Source organism: Emydura macquarii, unplaced genomic scaffold (genome assembly GCF_026122565.2).
Source record: "Emydura macquarii macquarii isolate MOO-44397 ecotype Brisbane River unplaced genomic scaffold, CSIRO-AGI_Emac_v2 contig_2988, whole genome shotgun sequence".
In the NCBI taxonomy this organism is placed as follows: domain Eukaryota; kingdom Metazoa; phylum Chordata; order Testudines; family Chelidae; genus Emydura; species Emydura macquarii.
The window spans coordinates 1,510,716-1,537,658 of NW_027133125.1; the positions used below are offsets into that span (position 1 = coordinate 1,510,716).

A 26,943-nucleotide genomic window follows, 5' to 3' on the forward strand; every position below is an offset into this window, starting at 1 on the left:
CTGTGTCGCTCCGGGGGTGTGGTTTTACAACACCCCTGAGAAACATGGTTATACTGACATAAACTGGTAGTGTAGACAAAGGCTGAGTTCCAGCCTGAGACACAACCTCCACACGGCTATTTTTAGCATGCAAGCGTGAGCCCTGCTAGCGTGAGTCTGTCTGCCCGGGCTGGGAGGCTCCCTCTCAGCTGGAGTGTAGACACACCTTCTGTGTTACGGTAATTATGCCCTAATCACTGTCCTCGCTTGGTGTTGCATTACCGATAGGTGCCCTCAGCCTTAGCTCCAGCTTAATGCAGGTTTTAACGGGGAATATAAAGGAGTTGCACTGGAGTTGGGGGACTCCTTACAGGGTAAGCGTCTATTCAATGTGAATAAGGGTGCGGAATCTGGTCATGCTTTATTGTACTTAAACAATCTTAAACCCATGTACTAGATCTAGCCACACATTTCTATGTTGACACTGATGAGAGCTCCATCTCTAGATCTACGAAACTGTGCCTCTCATATCCTTTACTTTCTCCTTGTATTAAAACCCCATCTGAACTTGTAGGCCCTTGGACTGGGGAAAGGACCAATCCCCAGTAGCCTTTTCCACTTTCCCTCATGCCTTCGGGTGCTCAGCTAACTCCTTGCTCCAAAGCGTTGCGGCGAGTTGACTTCCTTGGCATAGGCTGAGCTGTGGCAATGCCCATCTCTGAGCTCGTGTGCCCTGGCAGGTTAGGAAAACACTTTCCTTCCACTGAAGCTTCTTTCTGAAACATTTCTGGGCCCAAGCCTGACAGAACTCCTCCTGAAATCAGTGGGAGTTCAGCACAGAGTGACGTGCACCCTTGTGAAGAGGGCCTGCATCATGCCTCTGCCTTTTGAAGACTTTAGCAGTGTACAGGACTTGTGTTGCACAAGGGCAGATTTCACCCAGGAAGTACTTGCCAGACTGGGGACTAGATCTGCAAGCTCTAAAACAATGTAGACATGAAAGAGTGGAATAAACCCGTAGTGACAGCCAGTTCCCCTCCAAGTCAAGTTCACCTGCGTCCATCTCCAAAGTCCAGTGATGCATGCAATGTTTGGAGCTAATGCAAAAAAAAACATTGGAATGGAAGGAGATCATAGTTGTTTATGATGATTTTTAGAAGAGGAAAAAGCAAAATGAGGACCAGTGGATTGTGGGATTATATATGTGTTTATTACCTACTCCTTTGAGATTCTCCTGAAATGAATGCAGTAAAATAGCCACGGAAAAGTTTGTTTCCTGTTTTTTTAACTCTGTAGAACCAGAAATGTTCAGCGTGTTTCAATTTCTGACATGCAAGAAAGGCCCAAAAGTTTTCAGAATTTTGTTGTGTCTTGTTGTTGCCTCATTACATGCTGAAAGACTTGTTCTTCACCTGTCAATAAAACAGGCTTAAAAGGATCCAGTCAGCGCATTTTTCCCAGTGCTTTTAAATCCATATTGTTTTTCCTTAATCATTTCTGGAAAGATTGAAAGTGATATGTTTCCTTTCTTTCCACGGGCTCATGTGGGTTTGTTATTGCTTGGTTTTTCACAAGTGCTGGGCAGCCACAGATGATGTTTTGTTACAAAAGAGCACTGAAAAATTTCTTTGGTTTTTGGGTTTGAAAAAGACATGCCAAAAGTTTGGATGAATTGGAACCATTCTCATTTTCTAGAATAAAAGCACAATACATTGTCTGCTACGCTGTCCATTACATTTCCCTTTACTGTCTTCTTGCAAAGTAATAAAACCCACCACAAATAATACTGTAATGAGACAGCACTAGACCTGTATGCCCTCTGGTGGAAATGATCATTCACACAAAAGAGTCTAATATAGAACATATATTGTGTGCAAATGTTAGATGTGATCTGTGGAGAGACACACACATTCCTTTAATATAGTTATTTGCTTGATCATTTCAGTTATAGTTCTGCACAATAGAGTTTGTAAGCTGGTGTGAAGAAAGCTTCCAACAAATTATTTTCATTAAAGTTTGATCCTTTTTCTTTTTTAACTTCTTTAAACTTGCGACACTGGTTTTATAAAAAGATATGAATGTTGCATATTGTGCTAAGCTATTGGGTGGCATTTAGTTATGGACACACGTTTTATAGGTGGAAATGTGCTTTCCTTTTAAGGAAGCTTACAAGTCCGATACAAGCTGAGTAAGGATGGCTTCCTCGTTTTCACCATTGACTCTGGAAACCTTGCCAACCGGGAATTACACCACGTGAAGATCGACAGAGAAGGAAAAGAGCTTGTGATTCAGGTATCAAACTTACCAGTCATGGTTTACTTTTAGGGTCTGATTTACCACCCATGCCCAATGTTAATTAGTACCTTACTCCACAAACAGTTCTGTTGATTTCAATGGGCCTACATCGAAGGCTTTATGACACAGCTTGTTCAAATACTAACTCACTGTTAGGGGCAAAGGTTTCACAATCCGGCCCAACATAAGCAAGGCTGGCAAAATATAGCTCTTTACAGACTGAATTTTCAAATGATTTTGTTGATTATAAACTGAAATGAGGCATACGATGCAACTCATTAGACTCAGAGACTTTAAGGCCAGGAGGGACCATCGTGATCACTGAACCTCACCCAGCTACTCCTGCAATAGGGCCATAACCTCTGGCTGAGTTACTGAAGTCCTCAAATCCTGATGTAAAGACTTTGTTACAGAGAATCAACCATTTGCTCCAGTTGAAACCAGCAAGTGATCCATACCACAGAGGAATGCAAAAAACCCCAAACAAACAAAATCCCATGGTCTCTGCCAGTCTGACCTGAGGGAAAATTCCTTCCTGATCCTAAACAAGGCAATCAGTTAGTCCCTGAGCATGACCCCAGACATCTGGGAAAGAATTCTCTGTAGCAACTCAAAGCCTTCCCCATCTAGTGTCCCATATCTGGCCGCTGGAGATAATAGCCATCACAGATGGGCTGTATGCTATTGTCAGCAACCTCATCAGACCATCCCTTCCATAAACTTATCAAGCTCATTGTATTGCATAATTTGAACAACAGGGCCAAGGTGAACAGAGGCATGTGGGAATCTCATTGCTTGTGTGTGTGTTGAATGTGACCATAGTATGACTACATGAGGAGGAGGAAGGACAGTTAGAGTTGGACTGTGTGACTGTTACCAATCACATAAATCGGCCCATTGCTCACTTTAGTACGGATTGTACAATTTAGCCTCTAGTGTGCGTCTGTCTCATCAGCTGTGACAACCTTCCCTCAGCAAAACCCCAAAGACCAACCATGCTCCAAACACCTAATTTTCACTGTCCCTTTAAGAAGCCACACTGAGTCCAGGCTCCGTTAGGGCGAACAAGTCACCTTGTGCCGTCCCAAAGGAAGGACGGGGAGTGAGCTCACAGCAATGTCTTGTGCTCTCATTCCCGGGGGAATTCCAACAGCTCTTTGGCAAACTTCTGCTTATTTGCTCGGGCTGAATGCTATTTTGTGGCAGTCATTAATTAGAAGAGAGGGGAAGGCAGAGACAGGCGAGAAGGAGCGTGGTAAGGAAGATGCAGTGTAAGAGAGAGAGAGAATCACGCTTCTTTTTTTTCTTCCGATTCAATTTATTGGCATAAAACTATATACAGGGACTGCCAAAGTTAATATTGCACGTAAAGGAGGCGGACCTGATTTTGACCTGTGTCTAAAGCAAACATCACATTAATAGTGGGGAGTTATCCCGCATGCTGATTTTATATTATCCCCTTATATTGCAGCTTTTTCCATGCAGTGCTAATCCTTGACAGTCAATTCCAGCCAGGCTTCATTTGTTTGCCTGTTTGTTGCAATCAGAGATCAGGTGAGAATTCTCAATGGGGCGTAAACACTTGTCAAATATTTTTTAGTTTCCTGCAGGAAAGGTTTCTTTAAAGCCCTGCTGCATGAATACTCTGACGCACCTGTTAGCTTCTCCTGCAAAATTAAAGCACATTCATTTTGTGATCAGTGGGAAGCAGGCATTATTTGTATCCAGTATGGAGTTTTTCTGTAGAGCTGGTCTATAGATACTTCAGGGGTCTCTGCATGCTGCAATAATTAACTGTTTTTATTGACCTGCTCCAGGTTGATCAAGTTCTCAAAGTCAAGCACAACGTCTCGGACATTGACTTCAAGGCCATCAAATCGCTGACCTTGGGCAAGGTTGCAGGTAGGCTGTGCCAATGACTTGCTGGTCTGTTGATTGTACTATGAAGTCTCTATGAATATCTTTGCAATGCAGTGTCAGGTTTTTTAACCCATGAGGGCTGAAACCCATACCAGAGCTGTGATCTGCATAGTAGCAGAAGCCAAATTAAAAGCTTGTTGGTGGAAACTTTGGCACTGTTGGTTGTTTGCACTGAGAGCAATGCTAGCCTCTTTCCTCTCATGGAGCCATCTAGAAAAGGGTGGTGTGAAGACCCAGTGGCCCCTGGCAGCACAGAGGTGTTCCTGAAGCTCAGTACGCCCTGACTGACACCCTTCTGTGGTGCGCAACTGACTACACCATGTGGCTGGGGCAGTACCACTATCTCATGTTAGGGCGAGGCAGAGACGTGGGCTCCCCTCCCTCTCTGGGGCCCATGCTCCCCCTCCACACTCTTCTAATTAATGGCTGAGTGGTACGTCCCTGTGCTCTCATACAGTGCAGGGGCTGCAATACGTCTGCTATTGACACAGGCCAGGTGAGCTGGGGAAGGCTTCTGATTCCCTCTCCTCTGACACTGCGTACCCATCTCAGGGCCAGGAAGAATCCGCCAGAAGCTTTGGACAAAGAACCCTTATTTTTCTGTTGTCAAGTAGGCCATGTTATGTCAAATAAGTACCCTGTTCATTCCTGATAAGAACCTAATTGTCTCTTTATAATGACAGAAGAATGCTATTGCTGATCCCACAGAAAACCTGGCCATCCAAATCAGGCCTGCCATCTGGAGTGCTTACTGTTTGAATCTATTTTACCACCGCCGTTTAAAGGTTCACTAATGTCACCCAAAAGTTATGGAATGGAAAGCCTTTTTGGAAGACATAGAAAATAGATATTCACTTGTGTCCACTGGTGAGCTATTAATTGTACCTAATAACATCAGCACAGTCTGTATCGTTCTTTGCCAGGTAGTACTAGTACAGGTGGTGATATTTTGCTTATAACCAGGGCTTGGCCTGTATGTGAGAAAAGGCACCCAACAGCAACCCAACCTCTGCAGAGCTGGGTTAGGTGCCTCAGAAGTTGGCGGTCTTCCATCTGACTCAGTGATGAGCTAATTGTGCAAGGGCCCATTTTGTGATGCTGAGAGCATCTACTTCCGGCCAAATCATAAACACAGAGTTCCTTATTCTGAGTGGTTCCTGAAGACCCTATTGTGCTTGTTACAAGAATGGAGGTTTCAGGCAGCTTGTGTAATGGACAGATCCCTCTTCTGTTTATCTCACTTGTCCTGTCACTTCAGTTAGATACATCATTCTTCCCTTTCTTCATTAAAGTTCTGCAGCGTTGCCAGTGCTGGAAACCTTCCTACCCCAGTTGTGGGAGAAGTGACTGCTGTGGACAGAACATTCAGATTATGGCCTACAGAAGCCCAGCAGTTATTTAAACAAGAGTCTGAGCCCTGTTTCATCCTCCCAAATCCAGTTTCAAATGACATTTTCCTTAACCAAACTTCTCCCCTTTCTTTTAGTTGCATATCCAGGTCCTAAACTGTCGTATGGGGTCTATTGTGCGCTGTTAAACAGCAGACATGTTTCAGCCCACAGGTGCTGTCTTTCGATGAGAAGGGTGGAAGCTCCATTCTGCGATCTCCACTCTGACAAACATCCTATTGACATCAAATCGGAGGTTTTCTTGAGTAATGTAGGGTTGGGCCCGATCACTTAGGGATGTCGGGTCCTGTATAAGTGAGATGATGATGATTATGGGTCTAGAATAAAAGTGCTTCCAATGCTTCCTTACGAGTGTGCATTTATAGGTAAGCTAATGGCAGATAAATATTAGTGCTCTATAAGAATGGACTCAAATATGAATTTTTTTTTTACCTCCATTTAACTGTCTTTGATCAGTAATCCAGGGGCCAGATTTTCAAAAGTGCTTAACACTCGTAACTGAGTCCAGGTTTTTAGAAGTGCTCAGTTCCTAAATGAAGTGGCTGGAGGTTCAGAAGCGTTCAGAACCCAACACCTTCCATTAATTAAGACCTGTTAGGAGCCTAAATGGAAGCAGAGCTCTTGTGGAAATCTGACCCGCTGTTTAGGTACCAGAGTGAGCACCGACGGGTGCTGTGCTCTTCTGAACCTCTCTTCCCAGACTTTCTGCCTGCCGAGGCTCGACCCCCCGTTTCCTCACTGCTCCACTTCAGCACCGTAAATCAAGCTCTTGGATTCTTTGCTGCCTAACCAGATGTTTATGTCACCTCTTCTTCTTCCTTTGGTGCTTCCCCCCCCCCCCCCCCTTCCCTGTTAGCTTAGAATCATCTGAGAGCTTTGAGGAGAGCGTCGTAAAAGAATAAAATGATTTTTGTTACATTATCCTTTGATAACCACATAAACATGGCTTTAGCTTGTGCAAATAACAGTTTTATGAAATAAGAGATTTTGAAATTACAGTGCGGCTTCTCCAGCTGCACTTTCTTTGTTCAAAAGCCACTTCCACTTATTTATTTCTGAATTGCTGTAGCTCCTTTCTAGTGTTTGCCCTTGGTTTTTGTGTCGCATTACTAAGGTGAAATCCCGATCCTGTTTAAATCAAAGGGTACTAGCCTGGTTTCAAGAGACGGGGGCTCAATTTTCTGCCCCACCACAGACTTCTTTTGTGGCCCTGGGCAAATCACTTAGTCTCTCTGTATCTCTCTTCCTTAGCTGTAAAATGAGGATAATAGCATTTCTCTACCTCATGGGTGTTGTGGGGATAAATACATTAAAGATTATGGATACTACTCCACTGTATTTCTTTGTCTGGAAAGCTAAGTTTAAATTTAAACCTGTCTGTCTGTCTGTCTGTCCATTCATCTATGGTGCCTATATGTCCCCTAATACCATACGATCCAAGCACGTCACAAACATTCATTGAATTTATCCTCACAGCATCCCTCTGAGATAGGGAAGTATGATCATCCCCATATTTTGTAGTTGCTGTTTTATAAATACAGAGCTGAGACCCAGAACTTATCCAAAGCTCATTGACTCAATGGGAATCTTTTCATTGATTCCACAGGGGAGGTTCAGGTCCCCAATGGCTTGTCCAAGGCCATGCAGGAAGTCAAGGGCTGTCATGGAACCCGGATCTGAGCCCCAGTCCAGCACCTGAACTAGAAAACCATCCTTCTGTGTGGTCAATGCTCTGTGTTAGTCAGTAGCTGACACACCCTTCCCTTTGGCCTCCTGCACATGGATTGAACTCATTTATGTGTGTGCAAGTCTGTCTAGAAAGAGATGATCTCACATATTCCAACATGTCAGATTTGTTTATCTGAGTTTTCCCTGACTTTACAAATTCACACATGGGTCTGCTGTGTCTAACTATATTTTCTTTTCAGCCCTGTAATGTCTCATGTATACAATCTCTTTAAAACAATGAAATGTAAAAGTGGCAGTTATCTCCAGACTCGGAGTGATCTGGCTTCATGTTTCCAGCCTAATTCAATTTATTTGTCTCCGGGGACCCCAAGGCGTGACCCTTTCTGAAAAAATGTCACAAGTATGTTAAAAAAAAAAAAAGTGAACCATCATCGGAAAACATTTCATGCATGCTGCTACAAGCCTAGCTCTTGCTCTTATATGTGCTGTAAATCTATCTGAGTTGCAGGGAGAATAGTATCTAACCTTCTATGTAGTTACTTCTTTGGCTCCCCCATCACTTTATCAGTAATATAATATTATCAGAGTTGGGGCAGGGAGCTTGGACTGGGTGTGATGGAGGTTCTGAAGACTGTATATTACAAAGGTTTTACAAGCATATGGAATGACCTATCTTAACTTCTGGTGTCTCCACTTGTGAATCCTCCAACCATCATATTCATGATGATAAAACCCGCATAACACAGTACACCTTCGTGGATTCACTTCTTTCTTTAAGCGCCAGATCCAAAGCCCATTGAATGTGAGAAAAGTCTTTCCAGTGACTTCAATGGGCTTTGAATCAGGCCATGTATGTCAAGCAAACTGGAGGTTTAGTTGAAAAATCATTGTGCTTGAGGTGTGAAATCGTTGTTATTTATATAGCACTGTAAATTAACAGATTGGTTTATAGAATATTTACAGTAAAATGATAGAGTTCCTGCCCTTAATAGATCACAAATTAATTCAGATGCACATTTTATTAAATAGGGGCATACGTCAGCTGCAGGTTTATTTCAGAAGGTGCAGAGACATCACCAATGGGAAAATAGGTGTAGGAAGGCATCACTAAAGAAGTGAGGAGAGGTTTAAATGAAGAAGAGGCCTGACATATAATTATGTACGGGAGATCACCTTTTTTGTAGCCAAAGAGGCAACAGGTTTCTCAATGAATTAAAACCTCCAATCACTGAATATTTTAGTACAGCTTTCAAAGAATGCACACAGCACAACTGCGACCCTATCAATTATTTTGCATCTCAACAACCACACCCTCACCCTTCTTCTATTCTTTTTTAGCTATCGTCTTCTTGCCCCTAAAAACCTCTCCCTCTTGCTGCCTACCTTTCCTGTCTTTTCACCCCTCCTCAGAAGCACCACAGCAATCAGGAGAAAAAAAAATCTCTGAGTTGCAGTTTAGTCCTGCAGCTGCTTTTTGCTGCAAGCAGCTTAATAAAGCAGCTTTGAAGATGGATCTGGGTATCCAGAATAAAAGAGGAACTGGTTGAGGGTAAGATGGCAGCAGCTAAAGATGAAATGGGAGGATAAGGAGAGTTGCCAGAAGTTCTGCCATTGGTCCCACATCAGACAGCAGGTAACGTCATCCTGTCCGTTGCAGAGCGACACAGAGGTCGCCCAGCCATCACCTCCAGCCATGCAATTTAGCTGGTGTTTTGTCTTAATCCTGAAAGAGAATCTTTACTCTGCTTCCCTAAAGATAGCACTATCCAAACGAAGTCTCCGTTGTCTCTACCAGATACATTCCTGCCTCCCCCTCAGCTTTCTTCTGGAAGCTTTATTTTTAGGCTGAATGGTGGTTGTTTGAATCGATTGCAGCTGTCTGCTCTTGAAAGACGAATGTATTCCGTTGTAAGCCATGGATGCCTCTCCATTTTGTTGATTCAGTTGCCTCTTGGCTTATCGCAATGTACCGTATTGTGCGCCCTGTTAAAATCAAGGAGGGGTGGCTCTGTTGGGGAGCGTTACGATGCAGATGTCACAAATGGGTTTTGACATCTAACAAATGTCGTGTTACACCCTGAAGCGATGCCTGGTTTTAGCTAATAGATGCTCTTTAAGAATATATATATAAAAAAATGCATGTGTCAGATTAGCGTGGGTGAATACGAGTCATAGTGAGCTGAAAGCGCTCAGGCACTGCCTACTGGGTGAAATGCTCCATCATTTGGGACCAGCTCATTGTTTCTGTCCTTTGCGCCTCCTGGAAAGCCTGGTGGCAGTGGTGCCTTTGGCTGTGTCTACACTGCGATAAAACACCTGCGGCTGGCCTGTGTCCATTATCTCAGGCTGCGGGGCTGTGAAATTGCAGTGTAGATGTTCAGGGTCAGGCTGGAGCCGGGGTTCTGGGACCCCGGAAGTGGAGGGGGAGGGTCCCAGAGCCTGGGCTCCAGCCCAACCCTGACCATCGATCCAGCAATTTCATAGCCCCACAGTCCAAGCCAGCTGACACAGGCCAGCTGCAGGTGTCTTATTGCAGTGTAGATATACCCGTTAGGTCACATTAGCTGACCCCATCCCGCTCTGGAGCCAAAGGCTGCTCTAAGTTGCACTAAGTGCCCAGTATCCTTTCTCAAGGTACCTGTCTGATAGCCCCATTACACCTTCTACTTCTGTCTGGCCTCTTACACTAGGAAGGTCCAGAGTGGGGTGGACTAGAAACAGCTACAATGACTCTGTGGCACCCAAAGATAGTCCTAAGAAGGAAAAACCCTCTTCTGACTTTATTTGCTGGCTTTGAGGCAGATTTGTCCCATGAGCGCCGGGGTCTACAAAACTGCCTTTATGCAGGCTTGGATCTAGCCCAAGATGTGCATAACTTTGCTCCCAGGCCAAACCCAATATCAGCAACGCTTCTCGGTTTTGTGGCAGGACACAGCAGCCTATTTAGGTGCATTACCATAGAGTGCCTGGCGCCTCGTTGCACATTTTTACAACGGATTCAGGACTGAGACCACTTCTGCATTATTAATTCAAATCCAGCCCATTTGTAAGTGGCCAAAAGAAACCTTGCCAAGGCTGTACAGCCTCCTAGATGAAATGAGGTGATGTTCTTGGTTTAACACTCACGAAGCCACCTTTCTATTGACTGGCTCAGAGAAGAGGCCAAGCACAGTATCAGCCTGGAGATTAAATGACCCTTTCAGCCTCCAGCCTTGGTCCATCCAGTACAGGGTGAAAGCCCACTCAGGGAGAACTTAAACAGGTGTTGTAGCTGCTCTCATTGAACCCAGTGACAACCCCTCCCTCCTGGTAAAACGCAAGGCAGGACTCCCATGGACTCCAATGGGAGAAGAAGCAGGCCCAGAGAGAGTGGACTTTCATCTTCAGTGCTGTCGAGTTGACTCTTGTCACAAGCGTGAAACTGACTTTTAAAAACAGCATAGGGGGAATAAAAGGGACACCGACGAGCGTTCGCGCTTTCTCTTCATCTCACCTTCAGAAGGAAGTCCCTTTGATCCAACGTCTCCAACACATTAATAGCGTTAATTACATGATTGGGGGAAAAAACACTTTCAAAGGGATGGAGAACAAACTAGGAAAATTTTTCAAGTCCTTCTTGATTGTCTACGTTCAAAGGGCCAAGTTATTTCAGCCTGTTTTTTTTTAAAAAGATCAGCCCTTTTGCTTCTGAAGAGCATTTTGTAATTGCAGACTTATTTCCAGCAGCGCTTTGAGGACCCACTCCTGCACTTCGGAGTGCCTCTGTTGGGAAACAAGCACAGCAGGTTGTGATGTTCTCCCTGGCTTATGTGCTCCAGTGCAGAGTCTCACTGCCATGTGCTATGCTTCTCATCTGTAGCTAGTTTGTGGCAGTGCCAGGCAATGATCTGTAGTTCTCGGTCCAAGATGACATTGTGATTGGAGACGGTCTTCTTGTTGTTGTTAATTTGTATTACTGTAATAGAGCTGCAACTGAGACTAGACAACTGGTTCTATTAGATGCTGCACAGTCCAAAACATAGTAACAGATAATCTCTTCCCTGCAGACCTTGCAATTTAGTTTCTTAAATTATTTAGCCTTTGTTACAATCCAGGAAAAGGAACCACCATAAATGTCTCTGCTTTATCATAGTAAACCACAAAATAGCTTAAAAACTGTTGACCTAGATGGAAATTTCTGGTTGAGTCTTCGTACGTCATAGCACATCCATTAGGATGCATTTGTCCATATGACACTGTTTATGTATAACAAAGTGCTGTAACAAAATCATCAGAAACAATTTGGAAATGACCCATATTCTAAACTTGGGCCAATCACACTCCCCGCACTGTGCTGTTAAAGAGAATGAAAGCCTCGGGGAAGGAAAACATCAAGTTGGAGCAGAGTGAAACAATCCCATAGTTGGGACCCTCCTTCTAGATGATGTCCTGGTATCCTCTCTCACTGAGGATACCTCTCCAGGGGCGGGAATCCCCAGTTATTAGGAAGAAAAGTAATAGTAATGGGTGGTTTGATCATTAGAAATACAGATAGTTGGGTCTGTGATGACTGGAACCATATGGTAAATTGCCTGCTGGATGGAAAGGTTACAGATCTCATCAGACATCTAGTCAGACGTGCAATGCTGGGGAAGATTGGTGGTCATGGTACTTGTAGGTAACAATGACACAGAAAAAAGTAGGAGAGAGATCCTGGAGGCCAAATTTAGTCTGCCAGATAAGAGCTTAAAGTCCAGGACTTCGATGGTAGCATTCTCTGAAATGCTTTCAGTTCCACATACAGGATCAGGAAGACAGGCAGAACTGCAGATGAGACAATGGTATAGGAAGGAGGGGTTTAGGTTTATTAGGAACTGGAAAAACTTTTAGGAAATGAGTAGCCTATGCAGGAAGGATGGGCTCCACCTAAATCAAAATGGAACCAGATTGTTGGCATGTAAAATGTAAAAGGTTGTAGCGGATTTTTTAAACTACAGGTTGGGAGAAAGCCAACAGTGCAGAGGAGCACATGGTTCAGGTAGAGACAACTCTTAAGGATGAATTTATTAAAGGGGAACTATAACCTAGTAAAAAGGATAGGAAAGAAAATGGTAAATTACAAGTAGGTGCTACTGAGAAACAGTCAAACAAAAGAGTTCCATTTAAATAAAACACATGAAAGCAACAGCTGAATATTGACATAATTTGCCAGTACTTATATACAAATGCAAGAACTCTAAAAACTAAGATATATGAACTAAGCAGAAGGCACTTCCTAATGCTGATCTGAAAAGGATGGAAAACTACTTTTGGTACAGGCGGTTTGAGTCCAATCTATCAAAATGGTGTCGTCAGCTTTCCATCTCAGCAATTCTGAAGCTCAGAGGATGATGAATGTACATTTCTGCGGCAAGGCAATCACCCACAATCCTAACCCCCACAACCTAGGGGTCACTCTCAATCACAGCCTTACCTATCAACAACATCTGAAACAGGTGAGGTATAAAATGAGGAGCTGCGTTAATAATATCCAAAAACAAGCAGGTTGTAGCTGGGGTTGTGATGCTTGAGCATTACAAATGACAACGCTGGCTTTAGTTTATTCCACAGCTGCGTACTGCACACCTGTTTGGTGAAGAAGCTCACCCATGGGCCACATCAATATCCAGTTAAATGCTGCTAAGAAACTTGTAACTGGCCCCTGGATGACCACTCCACTACCTTGGCTCCCAGTCCTCACAAACATCCTTCCTCCAACCATCTGGCAAGAGACAGCTACCTTGCATGAGTACAAGAAAGCTCCCACTAGCTAAAAGCTCCTGCTCCATGTCAACCTTGTTCACATGCCTCACACTCACATTAAGTCCTGCCAACCATACTGGACAGCTAGAGAAGCTCTTTTGTCATCCAACTTCAACCCAGAAGATGCAATGGGCAGGCTCTGATGTAAAGAACAAGTGCACAGATGATCCCACCATCAAGCCACTTGGTTTCTTGCTCTGCCGAAGACTATGGATAACCATCAACTGTATTAGGACGTTACATGGAAGATGCATGCACCTGATGCACAGATGGAGAATCAAGGATTTGCCCCAGTGTGAATGTGGAGACCTCCAAAACGTCAAACACGTCGTGAACAAGGGTCCCATCTTTTCATTTCCAGGAGTAATTGTAGAGCAAAGCTGCACTGTGCATCTCCTGAAGCCCTCAAATGGATTTCAGACCTTTCTGTTAACTTGTAAATATTATTTCAATACAAAATAAGGTGAGAAATAGTTCCTGGCACTAAATGAAGATTTTGATAATGGTATCATGGAAACTTGGTTATCATCTTTGAAAGCTCATGGTAATTGGGGGAGGTCCCTGATGACTGGAAAAAAGCAAATATAGTGCCCATCTTCAAGAAAGGGAGGAAAGAGGATCCAGGGAACTACAGACCGGTCAGCCTCACCTCAATCCCTGGAAAAATCATGGAACAGGTCCTCAAGGAATCCATTTTAAGGCACTTGGAAGAGAGGAAGTGATCAGGAACAGTCAGCATGGATTCACCAAGGGAAAGTCATGCCTGACCAACCTGATTGCTTTCTATGAAAAGGTGACTGGCTCTGTGGATGTGGGGAAAGCGGTGAACGTGATATACCTTGACTTTAGCAAAGCTTTTGATACGGTCTCTCACCGTATTCTTATCAGCAAGTTAAAGAAGTATGGGTTGGATGAATGGACTATAAAATGCATAGAGAACTGGCTAGAGCATAGGGTTCAACCAGTAGTGATCAATGGCTCCATGCCTATCTGGCCCTACTGGGGAAAGCCAAATCAAAGGCATAAGATTAACATTTAGTTCTGACTGCAGCAATGCCTGGCGTTTCACAAAGATAGTGAAGCACACTTAAGCCACTTTCTCGTTCTCAGTGATCCCCCTTTATTTACTTTCTAGGATTTGAAACTCATACTGCTCAGAGCTCTGAGCCTGGCCATGTACATTTTTTACCAATATAAGGAAAAAAATAAAATTAAAAAAGCCTCATTGAATGTGAGACCAATGGTTGTTCAAGGTCTGAAATCTTGTCTACTGTGTTAGAAATTTGTTGTTTATAGTATTGCAAAACGGGCAGTCCCAGCTTTCCCGTTTGTTGCTATCCTTTTGTGTTGCAAGACAATGGCTCTTAAAAATAGGTCATTCTGATTACCAGCATGCATTTTTCCCTGTCTGCATAAAATAATTGTATTAGCTGATGTCTCATAAACCTGTCAGATTTAGAGATTGATTTCCCCTCCCCAACAGTTGACAGTTCAGATTTCAAGTTCTTTTGGATCATATAGGGCCTGATCCAATACCCAGTGAAGTTGATGGTAGCTGGATGAGTCCCACAAAGTGTGGGTAACAAGCTTTAAAGAAAAAATAAATAAACCTAAACGCCAACAACTACAATGTGGTAAGCGGAGTGACTTCATATTTAAATAGGCCATCTCAGCGCCAGCTAGGGTTTGGACCAGGCAGCTCTTTCAAGGACTAGTTGTGGACCAGTGATCATGAGTAGAAAATTGTTGATCCCTCTCATGTATCCTGCTACTGTATGCTCTGGTTCTGGTGTTGATTGTGGCTGCATGAAAATCCAAGAAGTCAGTTTCACATACTAGTTACTTCTTTGGCTCCTGGGTATTATCAGTGTGCAGAGTACTTGGCAAGTTGAGTTCCCCCAACTGCTCGCAGTTAATGCAGGTTGGTATTACCAATGGATTCACAGATGGAACACATACACCAAGGTGATATGGCCTTATGTACTTGCAGTATGGTAAAGTCTTTAATTTTATGCTCACATACCATTGTTCCCATGTGACACCCTACCCACATTCAACACATGGGACGGATGCACAAGAAAGCAAGATGAAGGTTGCATGGACAACTGTCAATCTGGTACTTCCTTAATTTTGACGTGTTTGACTTTGCAAGCTGCATAACGTTATTTTAATGTAGTGTGGGGTGGTTTTTTAATGTAGTTTATTTATTTAACAGACTGGCCAAATGGCTCAAGAATCTACACTGAATTCCGTGTTATCCTTTGGCACTTACGATTGTTGATCATTATCTGACATGCTCCTAAAATGGCTTTAGAAAAGAAATGCTTAGTAAAATTATGCCTGAATTTCTGCCTGGGAACACATCAAACCTAAGTATTGCTGTTTCTTAGCAACCCCAAGTGTAAGTGTGAGAGGTTACTCTAAAGTTCCTGACTGGCAGGAAGCCTGCAATAGCACCTGAGTCTGCAGAGGGTGTCACTAGAGCAGTTGTCATGGAGCTATCATGTAGGTGCAAGAACAGACCCAATCAAAACATAGGTGTAAATGGCAAGAAAATTCTGTTTTCCCCAAAAGAGAGGTGTTTCGAAAAACAACAACAAAAATTGTCTCAATGGAAATAAATCTGTCTCTGATGTAGAATACAATCTGTAACCTTCAGGAGTTACACTCTGGCCTTTCCCAAAGTGTGTGTGCAGACAGGGACACGGAATCTGTATAAATTACGATGAGTAAGCCTGTAACAACAGATGGTGGGACTATCAGGGGAAGGAAAGCTTTGGTTGTATATTTCTAAAGGGGACCTTTTGAAAGCAATGATTTACAGCATCTTCCATCTTTGTGGGAGTTGCAAAAATCTTAGTAAAGAAGCAAGAATAGGTGAGCTTGGTAATGTCCACTATCTCTAAAATCAGAGGTGGATATTTCATATCCCACAGAGCTAATAGTATCTGAGTTGCTTCATTCACTCTCCACCTGCCAAAGGGGAAACCCAATAGATACTGAATTATGTTTCATGGTAGCTTAAAAAGCCTAAGAGATGTTATATGACAATTCTGATTTCAAATAACTAAATAAACTAAGGCCCCAACTGGATTAGCCACTAAAAGGCTATTACATTTGAAAAACAGAACACTCAGACAAAAAATCATGCTTGCAGAATTATAGTTTTCTTTACTATTAAGTTTTGAGTTCAGTCCGGAAAGCTCTCAGAATGTAGCTTTTTCACTGAAGCTAATGGCAGTTCTGTATATTTTGGGTTTGCAGGATTTGCCCTATTGTGTGAATTCTAGTATGGATAGTGCAAAGCCATAGTTACATCAGACATAAGGCACACCACTGTAACGTTGAGAGTAAATAACCATGAAAACAAGTTTACTGAGTGTTGTCGTGGACTCCCTGGCATTTGAAGTCTCTCGTGACTAGATTGCATTCTAGAAGATACTCAACCACAAATTGGTGGCACAAATTGGTCCTGCCTCAGCATGGGAGAATGAATGATATTATCTGTTGTGGTCCCTTCCAGCCCTACATTTCTGTGATTCTTTCCATGTTATTGGGCACAATGCAGGAATCGTTGAGGGAAATATTCTAGGGCCCGCATTACGCAGCGGGTCAGTCTAGATGAGCATAATGGTCCCTTCTGACGTTAAAATCCATGATTTCGCCAAGTGTTTAATTGGCTTGGTAAATTAAGCCAGATTGAATATGAAGTTCAATTTTTTGTCTTTTGACATTACTGTGCTGCACTTGTGTTCTCTGAGGTTGAGTCTCTTGCAGGACTCCTGGGTCTGCAGTGAGAAGTTTGTTTTTTAGTTGTCTTTTTCAGCTTTTAAAGTAATTTAGCTGTTCACTCTCATGATGTTTACTTATCCCATATTTTTAAAATAACAATTACTCAACATTCTCTGCTGCTTCGTGAGCTCGTTAGTCCAATTATGGACTAATGTGATTGCCTTCTTTCTGGACTCCTGTGTCCACTCCTTGCAAGCTATTCATGATTTACCACTCACTTAATCTTGCATTGTTCTTGTTCTCTTGTTATTCTGGTTTTCATGTATTTACATTGACTGCCCTTGAAATTGAGGGTTAGGTTTACATTCAGTTATTGATTTTTTTAAAGATTCTTATGATGACTTCAACACTTTTTTATCTGCTGATTCACTAGCACTCTCCACTATAAATACTATTTAATGCTGTTGCTTCATCCATCTCTGATATTTTAAGTAAAACCTTAAACATATAAAGCAGCTTGAAGCCCAAATGACCCAATGATGGGGTCACTTTACCCATAAATCAGAAAGGCAGCCACTTCTCGGGTGGAACATTTGAGCTGCTTCGCAATGCATAAGCAAACGAAAGAGCAGGGGGACAAAGCGAATATCTTAGTGAAATTACATGGGGGATTTTTAGCAGATATAATGTAATTAACCAAATTAGTATGTCACTGGGACACTGATGTTAGTGACCTTTATTTTTACAAGAAAGTGTCACAGGAAGTTTAATGACCACAAGTCTGAAGGGTCTCAATTTTACACACCAAGTAAAGTGAATGTCTCCAGTAGCATAGCAATCTATCCCCACACACAGGAGCATTAGCTATCCTCAGAGTCAGAGCTGAACTAACACATCCTAAGTCACAAGCGTCCTTTGTCACAGCACCCAGAGTTTTCTTTGGTGGCCCCCCAGCCACCCTTTCACCATGCCCAACCCTGTTGACATTATATAGTTAGGGAAAGGAGAACAACAGAGGCTATTTATTTACAGGCCAGCTCCATTCACTCTAAGAAGCATGGTAGATGTGCATCTTTAAGAGGGATTTAATGTGGGCAAGATATATAGGCTCAGGGAGTTATTGTCCCATACACAGGGGTCCAGTTGGAAGAAGGGACAGAGGTGATTAGGTGAGAAGCTTTTGAATGGGTGCATAAGGCCAGGTAAGCTGGCAAAAGGATTTTTAATCAGCACACAAAAGGATACATTTAAAACACCCTTCTGATTGTGTTGTGTTTTGCAGATAGTCTGGGGCTAGATTCTGACGTCCTTAAAGCGAACGCCTATGGCTTTATCGGCTGCCTTTCCTCCGTCCGGTACAACCACGTAGCTCCATTGAAAGCCGCCTTACGCCATGCCAGCATAGCTCCCGTGATGGTCAAAGGCTCCTTGATTGAATCGAGTTGTGGAAATGTAGCAGAGGCTGATGTGAACACCATCACCACGGTATATTCCTCGTCAGGTAGGTTCTGTCATGACACTAAGGCTTCCGTTAAACCAGTGTTTTAGAAATCAGCATAGGATTTGCTCCCTCCCTTCCTGCTGTCAGTGTAACTGTGAGACCAGAAGCTTGGAAACCATCAACACAAAAGTGATAGGGATGTCCAGGTCCACACCCACGAAAAGGCTATCCCCTGATAATCAGAGCCTGATCTTAAACAATTGATTAGGATCCTGTATTGCCTAAAAAACGCCTACAGGAATGTGACATTATAGGAGTGTGAAGCCCAAAGGTTGAGTCCAAATTCTATCTCAGGAACATGGGAATCGAATTGCCATTGCAGGCAGTCCGTGAAGTCCACTGTCATGGCTCCAGTGCTGGAGACTTCAGAGGAAAATGCAAACTGGTATCGTGTTGCATATAATACAACTGTTCCTGACCCCTGGTAGTGACCAGCATGTGTCCTGAAGCATGAGGATTTGGACCATAGACTAACTGTAATCTTATCCCAGCTAGTGGAAATGCATGAGCATTTCTCATATAAAACTCTGTGTGTCTTACACTGAATATGTGTATCATTTTCTCTGGTTTAAGTGAAGGCACATTACTTGAGTGTTCCTAGCAGATGATCCTAAGCAGTTCATTTTCCTCTGCAATCATGAAATTGCCCTTTGGGAATTTTAAGTGGTTTGCATGTTTATTTGTATGCCAGGGAAAAAGAACCCAGAGAGGAGCTGGTAGTGCTGTTACCACAAGCAGAGACACACAAGTTGCTTTTTAGTCACTAGTAGATGTGGCAGAGACCTTGATGACCATAAAGACGTAAAAAATAGTTTGTTTGTTTTTTAGATTCCTTGAACTATGAATTCATTTTATCTTCTCTGTTGGATAACTAATAAAGCTTCCTGTGTTTTATTTCCTAATGCCATTTCCTTGACATTTGGACTTGTAGCAGATCCCCATTTGCTTCAGATTCTACCCATGGTATTCAGCAGAAAACAAATGATGCTATTAGTGTTTTGCATAGTGAGAAAGAATTATGCTTCCTCTCCATGTGGGTAATGGATTCCAATTAATGTGTGCTTTTTGTTTTGTTTTGTTTTGTTTTGAACTGAAAAAACATGGTTTGTTAATAGTCAATGGCTTAGGGTTGGTGTGTTTGTGTGCACATGTGTTTACATACACATTCTGTCTATCATACTGTGGGCTAAATTTTGCTCTCACTTATCCCAGACTACCCTAGAAGGGCACATTTTAGGATAAAACCTAAGTTTCAAAGAGCGAGTCCAAACTCTAATTTCAGACAGAATGGGTCAAGCATTAGATTTTCATAATTAAATCTCACAATTAACTTGGCTTAATGCATTGTTAAGGTTTGTTAAGCACTCATCTAATGTAGAGTTATGGTGAAAGCCTGTTGTTATCTTTGCCTATTTCTGCTTTAAATTATGGTCACCTTTTTATCATTACTGATACTTAATATAACCTCATAATTCATAGTGGACTTGTTTTATAGATCTCACTGAGATTTAAATCAAGCCAGTTTTGAAAACTGTATGTACTATACCATAGGTAATGTATTGCAGGTTGTATAAGAAATTCCGTTTTATAATCCATTAGATTTTATATTTATTTGCATATAATTTATACTGATATATATAGAAAGAGATCTCATGTTTAAGGAATAATCACAGGGGGCAGAGTTAAGGATTAATCTTCAGCTTTACTGTGCATTTCTCATTTTATCAGTTCTTGATGATGATTTCTCATCTCTGCATGTCTGAGAACAAAAAACAAACTTCAAAGACTTCTGTACATGTGTGTGCCCATTTTCTAAGCCATCGACAGAGAACAGAACCCTGCCAGTAAATCCTGCTGTGAATGTGTGAAAAGGCTTTCAGTGCTCATAACTTGAAAACTATCAAAGCACTTTGCTAAAAAAAACTTTCCTGGAGATCTAACAAACATTCCAGGTTTGAAGCAAACTGTTTTTAAACAAAATCCATTCAGCCATTTATTAATCCAGTTGATTATCCAGTTGATTTATCCAGGCACATCTCCCATGGAACATATGAGGAGAAAAGTGATGATGATATTTTGTAATGCTCCATAAATCCATCTCTCTCACATGGCAGCATACATACTAATACATACTAATTGCCACCCCAACATCCATATTGATGGCACCCTGATGCTTGACTCTACTAGAATGTTTACAGAATATTAAGTTACTGCAAGTATCACAGTATACTAAAAAAAGTGTTTTGCAGAAAATGTTTATTAGTGGCCATTGTTATATTTTGAGGGCTAGATCCTCAGCAGGCAGTTTACACTCGTGGAGGATCTAGACCCTGTGTATTTAAACAATATATCCCAAATACTTTCATAAGTCAAAGTCAGATACTGTACCAAAACATTTTGCTTCTGGAAGTCCTGTGAGACATTGAATGTCCCCATTTCATTGAGGTGCTCTTTGGTGCCAGTTGTCGGCATGCCGTAATCTCAAGGGTCATAGCTAAAAGGGAAAGAATGTCCTATTAAAATCTCATGTGAGATACAGTTTTTTTTTTTCCCTTGGCTGCAAAATTTACCGTGATCCCCCAAGGGAAGGTTCTGCTGTCACTTGCCATCTGCTTCTCTGCAACAAACACTTCCTTGTCCTGTATCCTGACGTTATTTCTTGGGTGAAACATAATTTTCAGAACCTTTAAGGTCTGTCTGTCAACCTGCATTCTGATTAAACCACAGAAAGAAACCAAAGTTACCTTTAAGTCCCCAACACTTGCTTTGACATGTGCAAAAGTTACTTGAAGCTAAAGGACTTTTAGTCAACGAGTAAATCTTTAATAGCATTTATGGCTACAATTTTACACGACGGATATTTGGACCAAAAATCTCGTCTATGCCTTATGCATTTTATGCAACTTCAGCAGGGGACATATGACTCCAGTCAGAATTCTGTCCAAGCCATAGGGGCAGATCCTGAGCTGCTGTATGCTGCCATAGCTCTACTAGCTCCATTGTCTTCAACAGAGTTATGCCAATTCACATCAGTGAAGGATCTGCCTCATAGTGCATACAATTAGCTCTGTCATCTGCTCACGTATGAACGCCGCTTTTCTGGTCTAAAATGAGTTGGAGTTTTACAAGGTCTGCTTGTACATGAGCAATAACTGCTCTGGAGGCCCAGCCTCTGTCGCTGGGGAAAGAGTGCTTACAAAAGAGCTGCAATGGGTGTCCACATCCCCAATGGGTGAGCCATTATGCGGCCTCAGCTGATGCGCATTTATGTATGTCAGCAGTCCCACTGACTTCAACATCACGTCTGTGACTGCATCTGCTCTGAGCATCAGTGATCTGCAGAAGTGCAATACCCCCACCCACACAACAGTGTGAGAATCATAGAAGATCAGAGTTAGAAGGGACCTCAGGAGGTATCTAGTCCAACCCCCGGCTCAAAGCAGGACCTAACCCCAACTCAACCATCCCAGCCAGGGCTTTGTCAAGCCGTGCCTTAAAAAACCTCTAAGGATGGAGATTCCACCACCTCCCTAGGTAACCCATTCCAATGCTTCACCACCCTTAGGGTGAAAATTTTTTTCCTTCTCTCCAACCTAGACCTTTCCCAACTGCAACTTGAGACCATTGCTCCTTGTTCTGTCATCTACTGCCACTGAGAACAGCCTAGCTCCAGCCTTTCTGGAACCCCCTTCAGGTAGTTAAAGGTTGCTATCAAATCCCCCCTCACTCTTCTCTTCTGTTAGTTTGTAGGCATCTCTTTACAAGAAGGGAAATGCTTTGATCTTTAAAGCTGGCAAGAGAAGTGCTTCTTCTAAACGTCAGAATCTCTTGGGCCGGATTCTCTGTGGCCTGCACTTTGGTCGCCATTTACATCAGTGGCATTGGGTGTAAACGGTATCCATTAACACTCACTTTGCACTAGTGTAAATGACTGCCTGAGGTATTGGGCATAGAAGAATCGGGCCCTTTGTAAATACAAATAGCGTAAAGCAAAGTCTGCTAAAGATGAGAACTCAGCCCGTCCAATGCACAAATATGTTTATTGTCTGAATAAAAGATCCCACTTAATAACTAGGTGCTAAGGCACTGCTGCGTCAGCTACAAAAGCAAGAATGATCAATAACAATAAGGCAGTGCAGCTTTTTGCGTCTCTTTCTGAAGCCTCCACACCTCACCTTTGAAAAGAGCAGCCTGGCAATGCAATGCAATACAATCTATTCCTGAGACCATCAGATTTAATTCCCGAGTACAGGTCTATATGTGATAACCTGGAGGCTTGTATAAGGGGAGAATGGCGGCTTTGTATTATTATAGACAGAAACCATGGAGAGAAAAGGATGAGCTGAGATGAAAGTCCTCGTATTAAGATCTAGAAAGGCTGGATGGTTCAGACACAGATCTAGGGATAGATCTGGGACAGGCAGGGTCAACTGGTGTAATTTATTATAGTTACATTGGCTTAAGGAGGGTTTGACCCATAATTTGGATCTGGATTTGAAGCTGCCAAAGCAAAAGCTCTTGATTCTCACTTTGCTTTGGCTGCAATTTGGAAAAACTGGCTCTGGGAACCCCCCACACTTTGAGAGTGTTTGGAGACAGTGGTTTGCTTCCAACTCTTATCTCTTTCGAACCCTTTAGATGCTTCAGTCCGTTCCATGAAGAGTGATGCGCATTGGGCAGCAGAAATCATTTGGCAGACTCTCCGTTCCCTTGTCAGGAAGTGTTCCTTCTCCAGGTTCAAAGCAGCCAGACTGGGGAGATAGGTGCAAACTCAGGGTGGGAATGGATGTGGTAACACAAACGAGAAGGACCTGTAGCAACTGAAGGGGGAAGTTCAGAACATATCCAATTTAAATACATCCCACTGACAGCGCCTGCCCTTGGAACATTAAATATGGGTTATTGCTATTCATTGAAGAGGGAGATCCCTTCCAACAGACAGATTCACTGCCTCCCAGACACTGTTTCCGTCCATGAGATTGAACAAGAGCTGTACATCCTATATTAGCCTCCTCCCTTTCCAGACGCTTCCTTCTTGGTCTTGTCTCTTTGGCATCGTAACATTGTTAGGTCTAAGAGAGGCTACCAGGGTCAAATGTCTCCCTACCTTCGTCAGCGAGTGCACTGTGATCGGATTATAGGGTGTTGGTTTTCCCCATTTGGTTTCTTCTTGTATTCATGGTTTGCATGGTTTTGTCTACGGGTGCATAAGGGTAGTGTTCTGTGATTGCCTGTGATTTAAGAAGGCTCTTGTTTGATCAGATTCTCTAATCCTCAAACCACATATTTTGAAGGCAGACAAGGGCAACTTCATTCCAAGTGCTGAAGCAAGCTCAGCATGTTGCCTATAGACAACGAGTTGTTTTGTATTTAATCAACTGCAGATCCCTTTGGGAAGACGGACGAGCGGGAGCCCCTCACCAATGCAGTCAGAAGTGATTCAGCTGTCATTGGAGGTAACTCTTTTCTCTTTTTCTTTTGAATGACACAATCAGAAAATACCCTGTGAACTTGTTTTCTAGAAAAAGTTATTTCCAGCAAAAGGCTCAGCAGCATTTTCTGCTCTGCTTTAACACATGGCTTTAAGAGGTTGAAGATGCTGCAGCCAAGCAGAATTAGTCGATCATTTTTGAAAATCCCACCCAAGATGGTTGGATCCTCCCTTGTGCAGGATAGGAAGCCCCAGTGCTGCCATCTGGGAGTATGTCTACACAGCAGCTAGACACCCGCGACTGGCCCGGGCCACCTGAATCAGGCTTGCGGGGCTGTTTCATTGCTAGAGACCTTTGTAGACATCTGGGCTTGAGCCCAGGTGCTAGGACCCTGCAGGGCGAGAGGGTCCCAGAACTTGGGCTCCATCCCAAACCCAGAAGTCTACATTGCAATGAAACAGACCCGCAACCTGAGTCCTGCAAGCCTAAGTTGACTGACACGGGCCAGCCGCAGGTTTTTCTTTGCTGTGTAGACGTACCCCGGGAGGCTAGGACAGAGGACTGGGTCCAGACAGGGATACATTGACTTACCACAGCTACAAAGCAGCTGCCACAGGTAAAATCTTGGTCTTCGTTTTCCCTTTCTGTTCTTATATTCCCCTCACTTTCCCCAGGTGTAATAGCAGTTGTGATATTCATCATCTTTTGCATCGTGGCCATCATGAGCAGATTCCTCTACCAGCACAAACAGACACATCGAAGCAGCCAGACGAAGGAGAAAGAATACCCAGAAAACCTCGACAGTTCCTTTAAAACTGACATTGACTTACAGAACACAGTGAGTGAGTGCAAACGGGAATATTTCATCTGATGGACTGTGTGGTTCCTTCTTACTCTTCACCCCTCCGCCCCTTTTTTTCTTTTCTTACCCATTCATTTATTTGCAAGCTTTTAATCTTTTGGAAGGAGTCTGCCCTGTACAGGAGAGACTGGCAACCACTATAATGCCTCATTTCCTTCACCAAAACCTGCCACAGTTACATCGGCATCTCAAGAGACCAGCTATTCTACTCTAGATAGAATAAGTTCACAAACTTGCATGGTTGCCGATTAAGTTTCTGGATTTCTCAAGTCTTGTGTTGTTTTCTGGAACCATTTAACTCGCCACTTTGTATCTGATCTGAGCTATATAAACTAGAGGTAAAGTACAGTAGCTAAATAAGTAGCATCACAGCTTTTGGGACAAGGTAGCAGGAAAGAATGAGACCAAAATGCCTGGTTTATTTTAATGTGCATTTACACCAGTCATAAAGATGCAGCTAGATTCCCAAATGATGTAAACTGCCATAATAAAACTGTTGGCTTCAATGGAGTTACATCAGTTTTCATCAACTGGGAATCTGGCATGAAGTCAGAATTTTTTTTCTCTTCTTAAGCTCCTTCCCCCATCCTGTGTCCTTTTACTGTAACTTTTAGGCTTACGAAGGTTTTTTTAAAATACAGGAATACTGATAACAGCATTGGACAAAATCCATTCCAGTGCACTTTGTATGCCTTGGTCTCATAGGTCTGGCTATTTAGAACCAACATACTCTAGCATAATTCTAGATGAAGCATGGAAAATAGTAGCTTGAATCGTAAAGGGTTTTAGGAGGCTTCTAGGACTTACGTGCTCTATAAATTTCTCTGATGACTTGTCTGAAATATTAGAAGTACAGCATACACACACTAACATCATATAGAGAATGATCATCTACTGAGGTCACACACTTAAGTTATTGTGGCAAACTGAAAACAAGCAAAAGAAGATGACAAACCAACCTCACCCTAAACCTGAGATCTAAATTCTGCTGATTCATATAAAAAGTCAAAATCGTTATTAAATTGCTTTTAAAAGCTGCATGAATGAAGTGATGATGTTTCCTCTTTGTAGAAACGAGGGTGTTTTCCCCCAAAGATAAGGAAAAGGCTTCAGGTGGCTCTTAAAAAGTTTAGAGAGACAAGGTGAGTGAGGTAATATCTTTTACTCAACAAACTTCTGTTTGTGAAAGACACAAGCTTTTGAACTTACACAGAGCTCTTCTTCAGTTGAAGCTCTAAAACTTGTCTCTTTCACCGACAGAAAAAGTCCAGTAAAAGATATTATCTCACTCGCCTTTTCTCTCTAATATCCTAGGACCAACATGGCTACAATAACACTTTAAAAAGTTTGACACCTAGTCCAATTCATTTACAAGGGGGAAACTTTTCAAGGAACCTGTACAATGTTCTCATTTTTTAATTTTCTTCTCTCCCTTTCTCCAAAGGATTTCTCTTCTCTCCTGTTTGGGGACTCTGGCTAGCAAAAGCAGTGGGGACTCTAATCTGCCCCCTCTCTTCTTTCTGATCTATCCCTGAATGTGGAGTAAAACCCTTTTTCACTCAAAAATATTGCAAAGGGAAAAAATGCTACAACGGAGGAGAGGGGTGGAGAGGGGTTTCAAGCCCAGCGTGAGTGTGTATGATGGTCCCATCCCAGATGCTATATGAGCGCCGACAATGTGCTTAATGACATACAGGGCCCTGCCATGGGAGCTCAACGGTCTAAGAATCTGAGCCAAAGAGAAAATGGGAGTCTTCCTTTGAATTGAAGGGGCTTTGCTTGAGTCCATAGGAATCAACTGTACATTAGGACCCCTGCACCCATATGGAGTCCCAAAGGCATTTCCACATGGTCGCAGGGGTTTGCACTACCAGATCTTGCTGCAGGAAAGGGACCAGTCACAAACAATAGATTGCAGTGCAGCTCCACAGAGCGTCAGGTGGCCGGGCATGGATGACCATAGGGCTATATAGCAGATGGAGTGGAGGAAGGATTTAAATAAATGTAGGAAACTAGGATTGATGGTTGCAGATGATGGCTGACAGGCCTCAGGGAAGTAGCTTTTGAGCAGGAATATGTGACAGTCTTGGTTTGATATTCAACACTCTCTCTAAGTTACACTACAACCATCTTTGCCTCGTCAAGCAGATTAGTTGATCTGCCAATCATTGTATTGGCCTAACCTTTACTTATCCCACTCAGCCCCCAAAGATGGTCAAGAAACCAATCTTAAACTTAAAGCAAGGATGGCGCTGCTTCTCCCAGGTCCTGCCAGCCAGCAGCCATCACGTCTCATGCCAGCTGTTTGTATGGCATTTGATTATTTGAGACTGCCTTTGCATG

At 42.8% G+C, this 26,943-nt stretch overlaps 1 protein-coding gene across 1 annotated transcript in view; it reads left to right on the forward strand.

Annotated features, from left to right (window-relative positions):
* The window catches only part of CNTNAP5 (contactin associated protein family member 5), a 385,501-nt gene extending 359,891 nt beyond the window's left edge, over positions 1 to 25,610 (forward strand). The window contains exons 20-24 of the mRNA XM_067570074.1: positions 2,141 to 2,271; positions 4,092 to 4,176; positions 18,088 to 18,306; positions 23,691 to 23,762; positions 24,413 to 25,610. Coding sequence (XP_067426175.1) covers positions 2,141 to 2,271; positions 4,092 to 4,176; positions 18,088 to 18,306; positions 23,691 to 23,762; positions 24,413 to 24,609 — 704 coding nt within the window. The 3' untranslated portion in view covers positions 24,610 to 25,610. The remainder of the gene's footprint in view (positions 1 to 2,140; positions 2,272 to 4,091; positions 4,177 to 18,087; positions 18,307 to 23,690; positions 23,763 to 24,412) is intronic.
* Positions 25,611 to 26,943: the final 1,333 nt, after the last annotated feature.